We start from the raw sequence: 16845 nt of genomic DNA, 5'->3' as shown, positions 1-16845 counted from the left end.
AACTATTACTTGGTCACACTATATAAATCCATGCTGTTTGCATGGATTTATATAGTGTGACCAGGTTGTCAAGCACTTTTCCAAGTGATGCTAAAATCGCTTGGAAAAGCGCTTGATAACCCGCATGCAGGAAAAACGCATGTAAAATCCGCATGCGGTTTTCCAGCCAGGGAGAAGTGGAAAAAATATGCAGCATTTCTACATCGTGGGCCCATAGCCTTACTGTTCTGTTCAATTTGGATAACTTGCACACCCCAGTCAACAACTTGAAACTCATTTCAGCAAAGAAAACAACCACTTACACTTTAAGACCTGGGGAGTCTTCAGTGTAGAATCTCCACATGCCCCCGGTGCCAGCAGATGTGGTCCGTCCGGCGCTTCTTGTACCACTACTTGTAGTTTTCCTATTAGAATACAATTTTAGAGACTAAAATAAATGTAAAATATGTATTTTAAACCTGTTTACTCCCGAAGGCTGTTTGCACGTTAATGACCAGGCCAATTTTTACAATTCTGACCACTGTCACTTTATGAAGTAATTACTCTGGAACGCTTCAACGGATCCCCCTGATTCTGAGACTGTTTTTCTGTGACATATTGTACTGAAGTACTGTACTGATAGTGGTAAAATTTGATATGATTGGCGTTTATTTCTGAGAAAAAAAAATAGAAATCTGGCAAAAATTTAACAGTTTTCAAACTTTGAATTTTCATGCCCTTAAATCAGAGAGATATGTCACACAAAATAGTTAATAAATAACATTTCCCACATGTCTACATCAGCACAATTTTAGAACCAATTTTTTTTTTTTGTTAGAAAGTTATAAGGGTTAAAAGTTGACCATCAATTTCTAATTTTTCCAACATAATTTACAAAACCATTTTTTAGGGACATCACATTTGAAGTGAGCCCAACTGCAAACGCCAACCCCAACTGCAAATACAGGCACCGTGGACGCCGTCTGGCCTGTGATCCCACGGCGTCCGTCTTTTTGTGTATAAAACTGCCGTTGACCAGTTATATGAACCTCTGGGAAAAAAAAAAAAAAAAAAAAAGGACACCGCTAAACAGAGGCCAGACGGAGTCCAGAGTAAGGCCGGTTTCATACGTCCTGATATTTCCGGTACCGGAACAGTACCGAGATATCCGTGTGTGTGGCATCCGTCTGGCGCATCAGGAGCACAAGTACCAGCGCCTGGGAATCAGCGGTACAGTTAATGATGTTCACAAGCGCCGGGTGCAGAATTCTGTCTTCATCATGGTCCCCTGTCGGCGCTGCGATCAGCACGAGCAAGGGACAATGTTGAGAGTAGTATTCTGCTCCTGCTGTATCCTGGTGTAAAAATGAGAACAAAATAAAAAAAATATTAATTACTTACCGGTAATTTGATTTTCCAGAAAGTAAGAGAGGATCGCCCCCAAGGACAGAAAACCTACAGATTTAAAAGGAGGAGCCTCTCCTCCCGCTTCAGTGGTTTACAGAGCATGAGAGGCCTCCGTTTGGTTAGTAAGGTAGAGAACGAACACACACACACACCATACTAAAGGAAATTCTTCTCTCCTCTATGACCCTACTTTATAATTTTTTTTTCTTTCCCTCTGCTTCACTCAGTGCGCAATATGTGAAATTAGAAAATAACCCAAGACCATAACAGGTAAGTACTAAGAAGGGTGCTGTCATGGGTTCTGGAAATTCAAATAACCGGTCAGTAATTATCATTTTTCCCCATCCCCATGTCAGCACCGTGTGAAAGATGACAAAGAAATCCTTAGGGAGGGACCACCGCTTGAAGAACCATTCTTCCAAAGGAAAGATCAAGTATCCAAATCCAACCGAAAAAATGTGCATGGTGAGGTCCAGATTGCCGCTCTACAGATCTGTTCAAGAGTAGAATTGTCCCTTTCTGCCCATGAAGTAGATACCGCTCTGGTAGAATGGGCTTTCAGATTTTCAGGGGCTGGGTGAGTGCCTGAAGAATAGGCAAGAGAGATTGCACATTTAACCCATCTAGCAAGGGTCCCCTTAGACGCTGACTGGCCTTTGTTTGGACCCTGGAAAAGAACAAAGAAGTAGTCTTCCCTCATACAGATGTACTTTTCAAGTGCCGTATTAAACACCTTCTAACGTCTAGGGCAGGGGTCTCAAACTCAGCTGGGTATGTGGGTCACGCATGGAAAAATTTTTTTAATTTGGGGGGCTGCATTCTTTGCAGGCCAAAGTGACATTTTTAGTAATAGCTTTTTTGTATACACTTTTTGCAGTGTGTGTATATATATATATATATATACACAGCATTTTTAGTGCCAATATATTTTTTTCATGCTTTATTTTTTATTTATTTTTTACAATTTTGCTTCCCCAATTGGCCACATACAGTAATATTGTCTTACAATTAGCATCACATAGTAATTCTGGCAAACATCTTGTAGTAATGTGCCCCATCCTGGTCCCCATATTGTAGATATTGTGCTGCTCTTCTCACACACAAAATAAAAAAAATTCTTCTCAACTGTCCTCCGCTCCCTCAGCGTCCTTTGTGCACATGTGGCCCGCAGGCACCACAGACCCCTTAATCTCAAACTGGTCCAGGAGGAGCCGACAACAGTAGAGCTGCATTGCCACGCAGAGACCGTCTCCCACCACAGCATTACCAATGCCAGCCGCCAGCCAATCAGAGGCCAGCAGCTGACACCTGTGCATGGCAGTGACGTCATACGCCACTGCGTCGGCACGCAGATGTCAGTTGCTAGCCTCAGCTTGGCCGGCATTGCTAATACTGTGCTGGGAAACTGTCTCTGCGTGGCAATGCAGCGCTACTGTCGGCGGCTCCTCCTGGACCAGTTCGGGATCGTCAAGGGGTTTGTGGTGCCTGTGGGGGCCGCATAAAGTGGCCTCAGGGGAAGCATGTGGCCCGCGTGTTTGAGACCTCTGGTCTAGGGAGTGAAAACTAGCCTCCTTGTTTTTGGGGTTATCACAGAAGGACGGGAGAATGATCTCTTGAGACCTGTGAAAGACTGAGGCAACTTTAGGAAGGAAACCTGGGTCTGGTCTAATGATTATCAGAAAGAATGTTGGTGAATGGTGGACTAATTGGTCGTGCTTGTAACTCACCTATCTTTCTAGCAGAAGTGAAGACCACCAGCAAAATAGTTTTATAGGTCAAGATTTTTGCTTGAATATCTAAAGGTTCAAATGGGGTCCTGGTTAGGGCATCTAATACCAAATTAAGGTCCCATGGTGGAACTTGAGGTCCTGCCACTGGTCTAAACCTATTTACTGACCTTATAAATCTCACTACCCATGTATGGTCAGCAACATTTTGGTCAAACAAAACACCCAGGGCTGATATTAACTCCACGTATACACCAACAATCCCAGCTCCAACCCTTTTTGTAAGAATTCTAGGATTTTAACCCATGGCATGGGGTTACTTACAAAGGGATCTATTCCTGAAAATTAAAAAAAAAAAAAAAAATTCCCAGACCCTTACATAAATTTGTGTCGTTATCTTCTTTCTATTTCCCATGAGGGTAGATATTAGATTTTTTGAAAACCCCTTTAATTCCAGGAGCTGACATTCAAACACCATGCCGTCAGATGAAACTTCTCTAGCTCTGGGCGCACCACTGGGATAGCAAATCCGCAATCTCCAGAAGAACCCATGGATCCCCCACCGCCATCAGTCTTAACCAGGTGAACTATGTTCTTTTGGGCCAAAACAGTGTAATTAAAATCACTTTGGCTTAGTCCAACCAAATCTTTCTTAGCACTACCGGGGAACAAGGAGATTGGTGGAAACGTATAGGTTAATTCTTGTGTCCATTTGTGGAGCAAAGCATTCACGCCATATGGGAATTCCCTCGGGTCTAAGGAAAAAAAATTGCACCTTCCTGTTGGTTTTGAATGCAAAAAGATCTGAGGCTGCCCCCATTGTTGTACTATTTTCTTAAAAACCGATTGGTTTAGAGACCATTTGTCCTGATTCAGTTGGTGTCGACTCAAATAGTCCACGCTTATGTGGTCTTTCCCTTTTAGATAATCTGCAGACAGGGACAAGAGATTCTCTTCTTTCTGTGCTTCGGTCATCAGTGATCTGGACCTTGTGCCCCCTTGCTTGTTTATATAAAATACTGCGGTTTTGTTGTCTGAAAGAATTTTTACGTTTCAGTCCTTTAGGCCAGGTAGGGCCTCTACTAGTGAAAGCCCGACAGGTGTCAGTTCCTTCAGATTCGAGGAGGACTCCTAGCCTGTGACAATTGACACTGAAAAACTTTGTTCCCCACATGAGCCCCCCAACCAAAGGGACTTGCATCTATGGTGATGACAGATTGATTCAGAATTTCCCAGGGAACTCCCTGTAAGAAATTCTCTCGACAGAGCCACCAGACTAGGGACTCTCGAGTAGCTTCTTATCCTTTATTCTGCTGTCTAGGTGTCCCTTTCCACTTCTAGAATCGCCCATTGGAGCATTCTGAAGTGTGCCTGTGCCCATGCAACTGCTGGGATGCACGATGATTGGGACCCCTGGATAGACATGGCCCTCCTCAGAGTCACTATTGGGCTGTTGATCAGAGTAGAAACCATCCTCATTTTGTCTATCTTCTCCTCCGGGAGAAAAGACCTCCGTATGTGTGCGTCCAGCATAGTGCCTAGAAAGACCTGTGTCTGTTCCGGGGTCATTTTGGATTTTTTTGCATTTAACAACCATCCCAAGGAAGCCAAGACCTTGGTCACATGATCTATTGCTCGACTGCAGTCTGAACGTATCCTTTCTACTATCAGAAAGTCATCTAGATATGGGATGAATAGTATATCTTTTTCTCTGAAATGAGCCGATGTCTCCAATATTTTTGTGAAAACCTTCAGGGCCATGGCCAATCCAAAGGGAAGGGCTAGAAACAGGAAATGTTGCCAGCTCCCTTGGATGTTTACTGTTACTCTCAGAAATCTTTGATGTTCTTGAAAAATAAGACACATGGTAATATGCGTCCTGGAGATCTAATATCGCCATATAGCAGTTTGGAAAGAGGATTTTTACTGCTGTCCCCATTGTCTCCATTTTGAAATGCTTTATTTTCAGATATCGATTTAAATCCTTCAGGTTCACAATAGTCCTTAAGGAATGATCTGTTTTGTTTTTGTTTTTTATGGGAAAAAAAAGGAGTACTATAGAACCCTCTCCCTATCTGACTACAGCACCCGGGTGCAGAACCCTTCCTGTACTAGAGACAGGACTTCCTGCTCTAAGGCCTGTTTTGCCTTGGAGGACTGGATCTTTGTAAGTTGGAATTTTTCTGATGGCTGGGAGCTTAAGTCTAGCTTTAACCCCTGCCCTATGGTATCTAGGATCCACCTGCTTCTTGAAATCTTTACCCAGGCAGGGAGAAATACTTTTAACCTGCCACCTGCTTGGGGCCTGGCGTCATTTCCTTCTTGGTCTTTTTATGTGGAATCAATGGGAAATGTATCATAGTTAAAGCCTTTCCCTCTCTTCTAGCCCATCCATCTTGGATCCCTGATTATTATAGTGGTAAACTGTCTACTGCCTGAGGGACAAAAGGACCTCATCTGAAAGGGGTTGATGGGAAATCCCTTCTTGGCATCTGCTGCTTTTTCCAATATCTCATCTAGTACGGGTCTAAAGAGGAATTCCCCCTGGCATGGAACACCACACAATTTGTTTTTTTGAATACAGATCTCCTGCCCAGTTTTTTTAACCAGAGCGCACGGCGAGAAGAGTTGGCAAAAGCACATGACCGAGGCGTGAGCCTTACCGCATCCACAGAGGCATCTGCTAAAAAGTCCACCGCCTTCTGAATTGTTGGGAAGCTAGCTAATATTTGGTCCCGCAGGCATTTGTTTTTTCATTTGGGTGTGTAACTGATCCAGCCTTATAACCATTGATCTTGCAGTGCAAGTGGCAGTGATATTTGGTTTGAATGCAGCTGCTCCTGAGTCCCAGGCCCTTCTTAGAAAGCCTTCTGCTTTTTTATCTAATGGGTCTTTTAATAGCCCTGAGTCGTACAAAGGCAACGCTGATTTCCCGGATACATTTATTAGGGATGATACATTTTTGTGCACTAGGAAACATTTCTGTTTTCTTCCCTCCAACCCCCCCAAACATGTCCTGTACGGTTCTGGGATCTTTAAATATCCTCAATATTCATAGTGGCCCTGACCGATTTGATCAGTCTATCTGCGTCCTCAGCCGGGAAACAGGGACCCTCAATAACACCCGCGGGAAGAAGATGAGAGAGTAAAACCCCTCCAATTCATCATCTTCTAATTCCTCATCTGAGATTGTAACAAATTTCTCAGCAGGAGTCTAAGGGGTCCTATTCTTAAATCCCTTAAAGGGAATTCCTGACTTCCGTTTTTATGATTGTTTTCAGGTTATTCATTAGGGATAAAGATTCCTCTGTTATTGTTCTCTCTATGCAGGGTTGACATAACTTTTTGCCGTAGGATGACAATAGCTTCATTTTTCACAGAGCGCATTCTTTATTCCTTGATTTACCAAGCGCTTTCCTAGGCTTTAAGTGAAATATATACAAGGGCATAGTGTTGGGACAAAGAAAACAGGGGTGGTGGGGGGGGGGGTTGTTTCACTTGCGCACCCCAGCGTCAGGCAACTACCATGCATGGAGGACCTTTAACCTGGTTCTCTTCATCTATTCATTGCACCAAACACTGGATGTGCAGCCAGGGATTGTTTGGAAGTAACCCTATTATAGGGACGGCGCCAAATTTTCAAATTTCCCACCTCCTGCGGTAGCCACGCCCCCTAATCACATTGCCAGAAAGTAACGCAAGACCCTGGCCACTTACTCTCAACATACCTGCAAGCGCGATGCAGCGTGACTTGGGACTGAGCTCTCCGGGGCCCCAACGAGCATCTGTGCTGCAGACTGTGCCCCCATCCCTCCCATCTGCAGAAGATCCGCCAGGAACTCCCACGATCGCCGGAGCCAGGTGAGAGGGGAACCCGGTTGCCGGGGTACTACGGTGTTTTTAATCTTACCCCCCCTCCCCCCAAACCAGGGTAGAACGAGTCTTGGCATCCTAAACTGTAGGTCTCCCTCCATGGACAGGAAACCACTGAAGAGGAAGGAGAGGCTCCGCCTTTTAAATCTATAGGTTTCCTGTCCTTGGGGGTGGATCCTCTCGCTCGTACGGTGCTGTCGTAGAGATAGAAAAAATCCTTACACTCACCTGTCCAAAGATGTCCCCTGCTGTAACTCATTGACTGCTCACGCCGAGGAGCCGGGGAGAATAACTCGCACCAGCAACCGGGACCGTAGCTGCGCTCAGCGAGCAGTGTCCTGTCACTAACTAAGCTGTCTATGTGTGACAAATTTTGGTGCCATATTTACCCATTTCCCAGTGTGAAAATGTAAAATCTGGGGCTAAAATAAAACTTTGGTGGTAAAAATGTAATTATTCTTTCTTCACCGCCCAATGGTGTAAAATTCTGTGAGGCACATGTGGTGTCAACATGCTCACTGCACCCTTAGATGAATTCATTGAGAGGTATAATTTGTAAGATGGGGTCTCTTATGGGGAGGGCTCTGCCAATTTGACATGACAGTCAAACCAGCCCAGCAAAATAGAAAACTTCAATATGGCGCTTCTTCCTTCTGAGATTTGCAATGTGCCTGAAAAGTAGTTTCCTCCCACATATGGAGCATCAGCATGCTTAGGAGAAATTACACAACTTTTGGGGTCTAATTTCTACTGTTACCCTTGTGAAAAAAAAAAAAAAAAACTGGGGCTAAAAGATCATTTTTGTGGAAAAAGTTTTTTTTTTTTTTTATTTTCTTGGCTCTAAGTTATAAACTTTTATGAAACACTTCAAAGTGCTCACCACACATGTAGACAAGTTCCTTAAGGTCTCGTTTCCAAAATGGTGTCACTTGTGGTAAGTCTCCACTGTTCAGGCACATCAGCGGCTCTCCAAACACAACATGGCACCCGCTAATAATTACAGCAAATTTTACATTTAACTTTTAACCCTTGAAACTTCATAAAAAAAAAAAAAAAAAAGAAGAATTAGACTTACCGGTAGTTTGGTTTCTAAGACCCTCCACGACAGCACCAACAGGAGGTTGCCTCTCCATCCTAATTAGGGGCAGGAAACAAGAGGTTTAAATAGCCCTCCCCTTCCCTCTAACCTCAGTGTTTTTCCCAAGAACCAGTGTATGAATGCTTGAATTATTTATTAAACAGCAAGGAATTTTAAGTTAATAAAGTTTCACAGGGGGAAAAAATTACTCGTGCTGTCGTGGAGGGTCTTAGAAAACGAATTACTGGTAAGTCTAACTCTATTTTCTCTAATCCCCTCCACGACAGCACCAACAGGAGTAAAATTTATTTAACTCACACTACCGTTCAAAAGTTTGGGGTCATTTAGAAATTTCATTATTTTTTAAAGAAAAGCACATTTTTTTTCAAAGAAGCTAACATTAAATGATTCAGAAATACACTGTACATTGTTAATGTGGTAAATGACTATTCTAGCTGCAAACGTCTTGTTTTTATTGCAATATCTACATAGGTGTATAGAGGCCCATTTCCAACAACCACCACTCCAGTGTTTAATGGTACATTGTGTTTGCTAACTGTGTAAGAAGGCTAATGGATGTTTAGAAAATCCTTGCACAAGTATGTTAGCCCAGATGAAAACGGTTTGGCTGATTTGAGAAGCTATAAAATTGACCTTCCTTTGAGCTAGTTGAGAATCTGGAGCATTACATTTGTTTGTTCTACGAATCTCTCAAAATGGCCAGAAAAAGAGAACTTTCATGTGAAACTCAACAGTCTATTCTTGTTCTTAGAAATGAAGGCTGTTCCATGCGAGAAGTTGCCAAGAAACTGAAGATTTCTTAGAACAGTGTGCACTACTCCCTTCAGAGGAGAGCACAGCTCTAACCAGAGTAAAAAGAGAAGTTTGAGGCCCCGCTGCACAACTGAGCAACAAGACAAGTACATTAGAGTCTCTAGTTTGAGAAATCAACGCCTCACAGCTCCTTAAGTAGCAGCTTCATTAAATAGTACATGCAAAACGCCAGTGTCAACGTCTACAGTGAAGAGGCGACTCCGGGATGATGGCCTTCAGGGCAAAGGGGCAAAGAAAAAGCCATATCTAAAACTGGCTAATAAAAGGAAAAGATTAATATGGGCAAAAGAACACAATGAACAGACGAATCAAAGTTTGAGGTATTTGGTTCACACAGAAGAACATTTGTGAGACACAGAACAACTGAAAAGATGCTGGAAGAGTGCCTGACGCTATCTGTCAAGCATGGAGGAGGTAATGTGATGGTCTGGGGTTGTTTTGGTGCTGGTAAAGTGGGAGATTCGTACAAGGTAAAGGATATTTTGAATAAGGAAGGCTATCACTCCATTTTGCAACGCCATGCCATACCCTGTGGACAGCGCTTGATTGGAGCCAATTTCATCCTACAACAGGACAATGACCCAAAGCACACCTCCAAATTATGCATGAACTATTTAGGGAAGAAGCAGGCAGCTGGTATTCTATCTAATGGAGTGGCCAGATCTCAACCCCATTGAGCCGTTGTGGGAGCAGCTTGACCGTATGGTACGCAAAAAGTGCCCATCAAACCAATCCAACTTGTGGGAGGGGCTTCAGGAAGCATGAGGTGAAATTTCTCAAGATTACCTCAGAAAATTAACAGCTAGAATGCCAAAGGTCTGCAATGCTGGAATTGCTGCAAAGGGAGCATTCTTTGACAAAAGCAAAGTTTGAAGGAGAACATTATTCTTTCAAATAAAAATCATTATTTCTAACCTTGTCAATGTCTGGACTAGATTTTCTATTCATTTTGAAACTAACTGGATAAATAAAAGTATTAGTTCTCATGGAAAACACAAAATTGTCTGGGTGACCTCAAACTTTTGAACAGTAGTGTATATAGCACCATTAATTCCACAGAGCTTTACAGACGTTATGGGCACGGTCTCAATTGGGGCTCACAATCTACATTCCCTATCAGTATGTCTTTGGAGTGTGGGAGGAAACCGGAGAACCCGGAGGAAACCCACGCAAACACCGGGAGAACATACAAACTCCTTGCAGATGTTGTCCTTGGTGGGATTTGAAACCAGGACCCCAGAGCTGCAAGGCTGCAGTGCTAACCACTGAGCCACCCTGCTGCCCAATATCAAGGAATATCGTTAGGGAAGGACTATTGCCTGGAGGATATTCCTGCCAAAGGCGAAATCTTTTACAGACGTCACATCTAATCTGTAACGCTTGGTAAAGGTATGGACCGAGGACCAGGTAGCAGATTTGCTCAATGGAAGCGCTGGCCCTTTCGGCCCATGAGGGGGACATGGCTCTGGTGGAATGAGATTTAGAGACACAGGTGGATGGAAGATCTTGACTTTTATATGCCTCTGTGATTGTTTTTTAATCCAGTTAGCTAGAGAACTCTTGGAGGCTTTCTTCCCTTTGTTTGGTCCCCAGTACTGGACAAAAAGGTTCTGATCCTTCCTCCAAAGCTCCGTCTGTTGTCAGAAGAATCATCCGTCAGAAGAATCATCCTTCACTATCTACATCTAGAGAATGGAACTCTAAATAAATCATGACACGAGTTCCCTGGAGAATAGAACCTGCTGCTCTCAGGGCTTCCTCTACCGCTCTTAGTTCTCTGAAATTTGAGGATTGGCTGCCCATCTCTTTGGGCCAGATGCCCTGGAATACCTTCCGGGATAGGACTGTTCCCCAACCTTGTTTGCTGGCGTCTGTTAGAGAAGAGATCGGGTGCTGAATCCAACAAATCTGCTTGATCAAATTTCCAGGGTTGATCCACCAGTTGAGAGATACCTTCACATGGTGGGGGAAGAGATATTTTTGAGTTGAGCATCTCTGGAGACTTGTCTCAACGAGAAAATATAAAGTTCTGAAGGGCTCGTGTATGAGCCTGAGCCCAGGGGACCGCCTGAATGCACGCTATCATTAACCCCAGGACTGACATAGCGAACCTTATGGATACCATCTTTTGGCTTTTTAGTATCTGGATGCTTGATATAACATTTAATTGTTTGGATGCTGGTAGCAAGGACCTCTGATTTTGAGAATCTAAGAGGACTCTCAAGAAGACCTTTTGGGTTGATGGCGTAAGGTCTTTTTTTTCCAGATTTATGATCCAGCCCAAGGATCCCAGGGTCTGTAGGACTGACTGAAGTTGGTCTTTGAGGACAGGAACAGAAGGAGCAGTGATGAGGAAATTGTCCAGTAAGGGACGATGCAGATATTTTCTTTTCTGATAAATGTGACTACTTCCGCCATAGTTTTTGTAAAGGTCAGGGGCGCTGAGGAGATGCCGAAGGGAAGGACGCTGAATTGAAAATGGCATATCGTCTGATTTATTGAGACAGCAAACCTCAGATATCACTGGTAATCTGGGTGGATGGGCACATGGTAATATGAGTCTTTTAGGTCTACGGTAGCCATGACGAAGTTTTTCCCGAACAGTGGGACCGTGGATTTTACTGACTCCATTTTGAATCTTTGGTAAAGAATATATTGATTCAGCCGCTTTAGGTTGATGGCCCTTGCCCTGTTCTGCTTCTGGCAAAGGAGCAATTACTGCTGAAGATAGTATCTGCTGAAGTTGTGATGTTAGAACCTTTTGTAGATTTGCTGATGGGAGAGATGTTACTTCCAGTCTCTGAGGGGGAAAGGAGGAAAATTCAATTTTTATTCCTGACCTTATCCAGTCTAGGATCTTGCGGTTTGATGTTATTCCCCTCCATTGCCTGAAGAATCCTGAGATTTTGTCTCCCACTTGTCTGGCGTCATTGCCTATCAGAACGTTGGAATTCAAAAATGTTTTTACCTCTTCCCCCTTTGGGGTAGCTCCTGATTTACCCCTTCCTCTGTAAGAGGGATTTTGTGTCTGAGGGGGGCGAAATGGCCTCTTTTTGGGCGTTTTTGGTTCTGGGAGATATTTCTTTTTAATCTGATACTTTCTCCAATAAATCATCCAGTGTTGGACCAAACACGTATTCCCCTTTCAAGGGTATGGAGCATAATTTGGTTTTAGATAGGATGTCACCACTCCACATCTTTTACTATAGTGCCCTTCTTGCGGTATTGGAGAGAACCGAAGTTCTTGCTGCAATCCGGACAGATTTGGCGGAGGAATCTGCTAGGAATCCCGCTGCCTTTTGTAAGAGGGGCAGTGAGGCCAAAATATCTTCTCTGGAGGTACCACCCTGGATATGATCCTCTAACTGATGTAACAAGTGGAACAGGGTTCTTTTGTGACGCAGGTGGAAGCGACGTTCGTTCTCAGGGTGGCAGGTGATGTCTCCCATGACTTCCTTAGTAGACAATCCATCTTACGGTCAAGTGGATCTTTAAGCTGGGAGGAGTCTTCAAAGGGTAGGGTAGTCTTTTTCGCTACTCTGGCCACCTAACTGTTGACTTTAGGTATCTCTGTACAGCATGTAGAGATGTCTTCCTCTAAGGGGAAGCGATTCTTTAGGTCAGATGGGATGTTCAGCTCCTTTTTGGAAATTCCCAATCATCCAGAATTAAATTCTGGAAGTGGTCATGAATGGGGAACACCATTTTCTTCCTTGATCTAAATCCTCCAATCATCTCGTCTTGGACCGTGCACTACGTTTTATTCCTCTTCTACTCCAATTGCGTTTCTGACGGCAAGTAGAAGCTCCTCCATGTCAGAGAAGAAGAAAAATGTTCTATTACCCTGATTTCAATAATATGGCTTAGCGTGACTTCACCTTCCTCCAACCATTCCTCTGGGGCTGAATTTTCTGCCTGTGAGTCTGAAGTATCTTCTGGGGCGTACTTCCTCTTTTTGGATGCTGAGGGGCCCCCAGAAAAAGATTATGAGAGGATGGCTAAGGATGACTGGATCTCCTGGCGCACCATTCCTGTGACTTCATCCATTAACCCCTTCGCAACCCTGGGATTTTGCATTTTTGTTTTTTGCTCCCCTTGTTCCCAGAGCCATAGCGTTTTTATTTTTTTGGTCAATATGGCCGTGTGAGGGCTTATTTTTTTGCGGGACGAGTCGTACTTTTCAACGCCATTACTAGTTTTACCATATCGTGTACGGGAAAAAAATTCCAAGTGCGGTGAAATTGCAAAAAAGTGCAATACTACAGTTGTGTGTTTTTTTTTTTTTTTACCACGTTCACTGAATGCTAAAACTGACCTGCCATTATTATTCTCCAGGTCATTACAAGTTCGTAGACACCAAACATGTATAAGTTCTTTTTTATTTAAGTGGTGAAAAAAATTCCAAACTTTGGTAAAAAAAAAAGAAAAAAAAAAAAAAAAAGCCCCATTTTCCAAGACCTGTAGCGTCTCCATTTTTCGGGATCTGGGGCTGGGTGAGGGCTTATTTTTTTGCACGCCGAGCTGAAGTTTTTATTGATAACATTTTGGGGTAGATCCGATGTTTTGATCACCCGTTATTGCATTTTATTGCAATTTTTCGGCAACCAAAAAACGTAATTCTGGCGTTTAGAATTTTTTTCTCATTACGCCGTTTACCAATCGGATTAATTCTGTTTTTATATTGATAGATCGGGCGATTCTGAAACCGGCGATACCAAATATGTGTATGTAGGTTTTTTTTTTTTTTTTTAATGGGGCGGAAGAGGGGTGATTTAAACTTTTAGATTTTTTTTTAGATTTTTAAAAACTTTTTTTTTCCACTTTTTGCATGCTTCTACAGTCTCCACCAAAATTTCCCACCAAAATGGTGGTGCGTTCCTCCCTGGAACGCAACCGGAAGTGACGACGCACACATTGAATGGACCGGGTCACGTCACTTCCTAAGCGTGCTCTATGCAGCTGGCTTATGCTCCGGATGAGAGCGTCATTCGCAGGGAGAGGGGGGAGACCTCGGTAACAGGCTGGGGAGCTACGAGAGGCCCCCAGTCATTTTCTTCCCACCATACAGCATTGCCTGAGCGCCAGAGGATGGTGCGGTCCCACCTGGAGGCAGGAGCAGCAGTATGGAAGGAAGGCACGGGGCTATCGATCCACGGCTGAAAAGTTTGAAAATTGGGGAAGCCGATCGCCGGAAACATCCTCACCAGAAGGAAACCTCTTCATCTCTTAGAGACAGGAAAAACACTGAGGTTAGAGGGAAGGGAAGGGCTATTTAAACCTCTTGTTTCCGGTCCCTAATTAGGATGGGGAGGAAAACTCCTGTTGGTGGAATCGTGGAGGGAATTAGAAAAAATGTGGGTTCCAAAACTGTGCAGATGTAATGTAGGCATGTGGGAAATGTTATTTATTAACTATTTTGTGTGACAAATCTCTCCAATTTCAGGGCATAAGAATTCAAAATTTGTTACATTTCTGATTTTTTCACCAATAAACACCAGTTTACAGGAAGATGACCAAGCCGGCCGGATCAGAAGGGCCCGGGGGACATCATTTCTCTCACCTCTAACATGTATATAATGTCAGAAGAGAGAGAAATCATTGCAACAGCAGCACAAAAACTGGCCCTGCTCATGTTCTCCAGGGTCTTAAGATACCCCCAGTAGCTGAAACCCCAGAGACTTTTGGACTCTGGGGGGCGCTACAGCCTTATTCCCGATCACTGTTTTAAAATGGCAATGATGGAATAAGGCCCCTTAACAGCCGCCGTTTTATTGCATACCGGTGGTCATTAAAGGGTTAAAGAAAAGAAGCCACTTTCCATGGTTAGAATAGTAAACACCAAACTGTTTCCTACCTCTGTCTCACAGTAGATCCTGCTGCTCTAGGTGAAACGGCTTTACTTGGGGAGCGGCCAGAGGCGCCAACATTGGTAGAACTTGCTGCAGGACCAGGCTGAGGGACACAAAAGAAAATGAATACGATAATCAACAGTCAAGGGGAGAGATTTACCAAGTTAAATTTACCAGAAAAGCTGTACTTCCTGACTGGTACCTTTTCCAATAGAAGGTGTGACTTATCCAAGTGTGGCACGGTTTAACATGCAACACCATTTTTGTACAAAATAACCCATCATTTAGATGGTGAAAATAGACTTCAGTCTAAAATGCACCAGAAAAATTAAAAAGCATGCACCACTGGTAGGTCTGACCCATTTTTAAACTCTTCCGAAATCCATTTAGACAGCGCCTCACTACTAGCCCCGATCGCACCAGGGTATTAACTATGATATGAAGCTGACACCCGCTGATTATGGCACCGCGCCTTACATCTTCAGCACTTTGCAGAACTCCTCACCCTCCACGTGTAGGTGGATGTAGGGGAGGGTGAGGAGTGTCTAGTCTAAGTACTGACATATGTGACCCACTGTCTGTACTGAAAGGAGTTCTACCACTACCACATGGACTATTGGAACGTTCCAGCAACTCAATGAATCAGGTCTAGAACTGAACATGGAAAAATGATTTCAAAATGACAAAAAGGCAAAGACGAAGAAGTGAGCACATCTTCCTGAAAAGTACAAATGAAAGCTTAGCTCTACTCACAACGTGCGTCAGCCTGCCGGTATATGCCTGAAGGATTTCCCAACTTTCCTCCCATACAGAAAACTCACATGTATCCCGCAGTCACCCTGCACAGTTGTACCCTGCACAGCCACCCTTTCACGTGGTACAATGAATGGTCATCGTCCACACTAAAACCCAGAGCGCACAAGATTTTAGGCTTATTTTTCATAAACGGCACATATGTTGGCCACAAATAATATGTGCTATAGGTTTTCAATACAAATATTGCTCCATTTGTTTATTTAAGGCTGCCTGATTCCATATTTATTGCAGAAAGCATAACCAAAATACTCTGGGTGAGCTCGTCCTGATACGGAGCTGTCTATTCCCAGATCTCCCCAGCTGATTACTGACCACAAACCCATCAAATGAGAGCTGAACTTTAATGCGATTAGAAATCAGCTGAGAGGCTCAGTAAGAGATGAAAGTTACTGTCGTGAAAGCTTACTGACAAATTATTAGTTGGCTCGTTCTGCAGCCAGTAATGGACATTGCTAAAGAGGCAGAAGACTAAATGTAAGAACCTTGTTCTGCCCAAAACACATTTAGTTACAAAGAAAAAAAGACCCAATGCGCCAAATTGATGTCCGCTAACCTTTGCCAATGTCGTTTTTGTCAGTGGTAAAGCCTTTTGGGAATCCTAGGGATCAGGGGTGTGGAACACTCCTCAATGCAGGTGGATCATATATGATTTAGCGCACGGATTCTCTGCTACAGAGGAGGTCAGCGGGGGCCTAGACGCTGGGGTAACTGTACAGGCTCTCACACTGCACACTCAGGGGAAGGATGAGCAAATACTCCTCAGTGGGGTTCAGAAATCTTTTGGTTTGCACCGAAGATCATCGCTCTCTGCTGCACATGCGCACTCAATGAGCCTTCACACTATTCACTGTGGATCGGAAGCGCATGCTGCCGGTCAGGCTGTGCATGGGGCAGTGTGAATGCAGCCTTAGCCTGAGATGACCACCGCTGCTGTCAGGTACAGGAAACAGAGTGCTGTCCACCAACCTCTGGGGGGCAACCAGCCCAATAACAGTGGCACTCCTCGCCCCCAAATGTTTCCAAATCAGGAAGAAGCACAAACAACACAGGAGCGATAGGAGGCGGGCCCTCATACTAACACACGGCCACAGCTAGCCGCCATCACTAGCCCTGGGACGCTCACCATTCTGCTGACGGGTCGGTGTAGCCGCTAACGTTCTCTCACTGCTTCCAAAATGAGCAAAGCCGCGTCACGTCTCCACTCCACTGAAAAGGCCACGTCTCCGGAAACCCAGCCGGCAGCCAATCACAGGCCAGAGCGTCCACAATGTCCCGCCCACAG

General features: G+C 44.0%; 1 protein-coding gene across 1 annotated transcript in view; it reads right to left on the bottom strand.

The window, feature by feature from the left end:
* SEC61B (SEC61 translocon subunit beta) overlaps positions 1-16840 on the bottom strand; it is a 40807-nt gene extending 23967 nt beyond the window's left edge. The window contains exons 1-3 of the mRNA XM_073678411.1: positions 16687-16840; positions 14753-14850; positions 303-404 (exon numbers count right to left, since the gene is read on the bottom strand). Coding sequence (XP_073534512.1) covers positions 303-404; positions 14753-14850; positions 16687-16689 — 203 coding nt within the window. The 5' untranslated portion in view covers positions 16690-16840. The remainder of the gene's footprint in view (positions 1-302; positions 405-14752; positions 14851-16686) is intronic.
* Between the last annotated feature and the right edge of the window lie 5 nt (positions 16841-16845).

Source organism: Phyllobates terribilis, unplaced genomic scaffold, assembly GCF_046119375.1.
Source record: "Phyllobates terribilis strain yellow unplaced genomic scaffold, ASM4611937v1 Scaffold_4__5_contigs__length_816908805, whole genome shotgun sequence".
Taxonomy (NCBI): domain Eukaryota; kingdom Metazoa; phylum Chordata; class Amphibia; order Anura; family Dendrobatidae; genus Phyllobates; species Phyllobates terribilis.
This window is presented reverse-complemented; position numbering and strand designations above follow the sequence as displayed.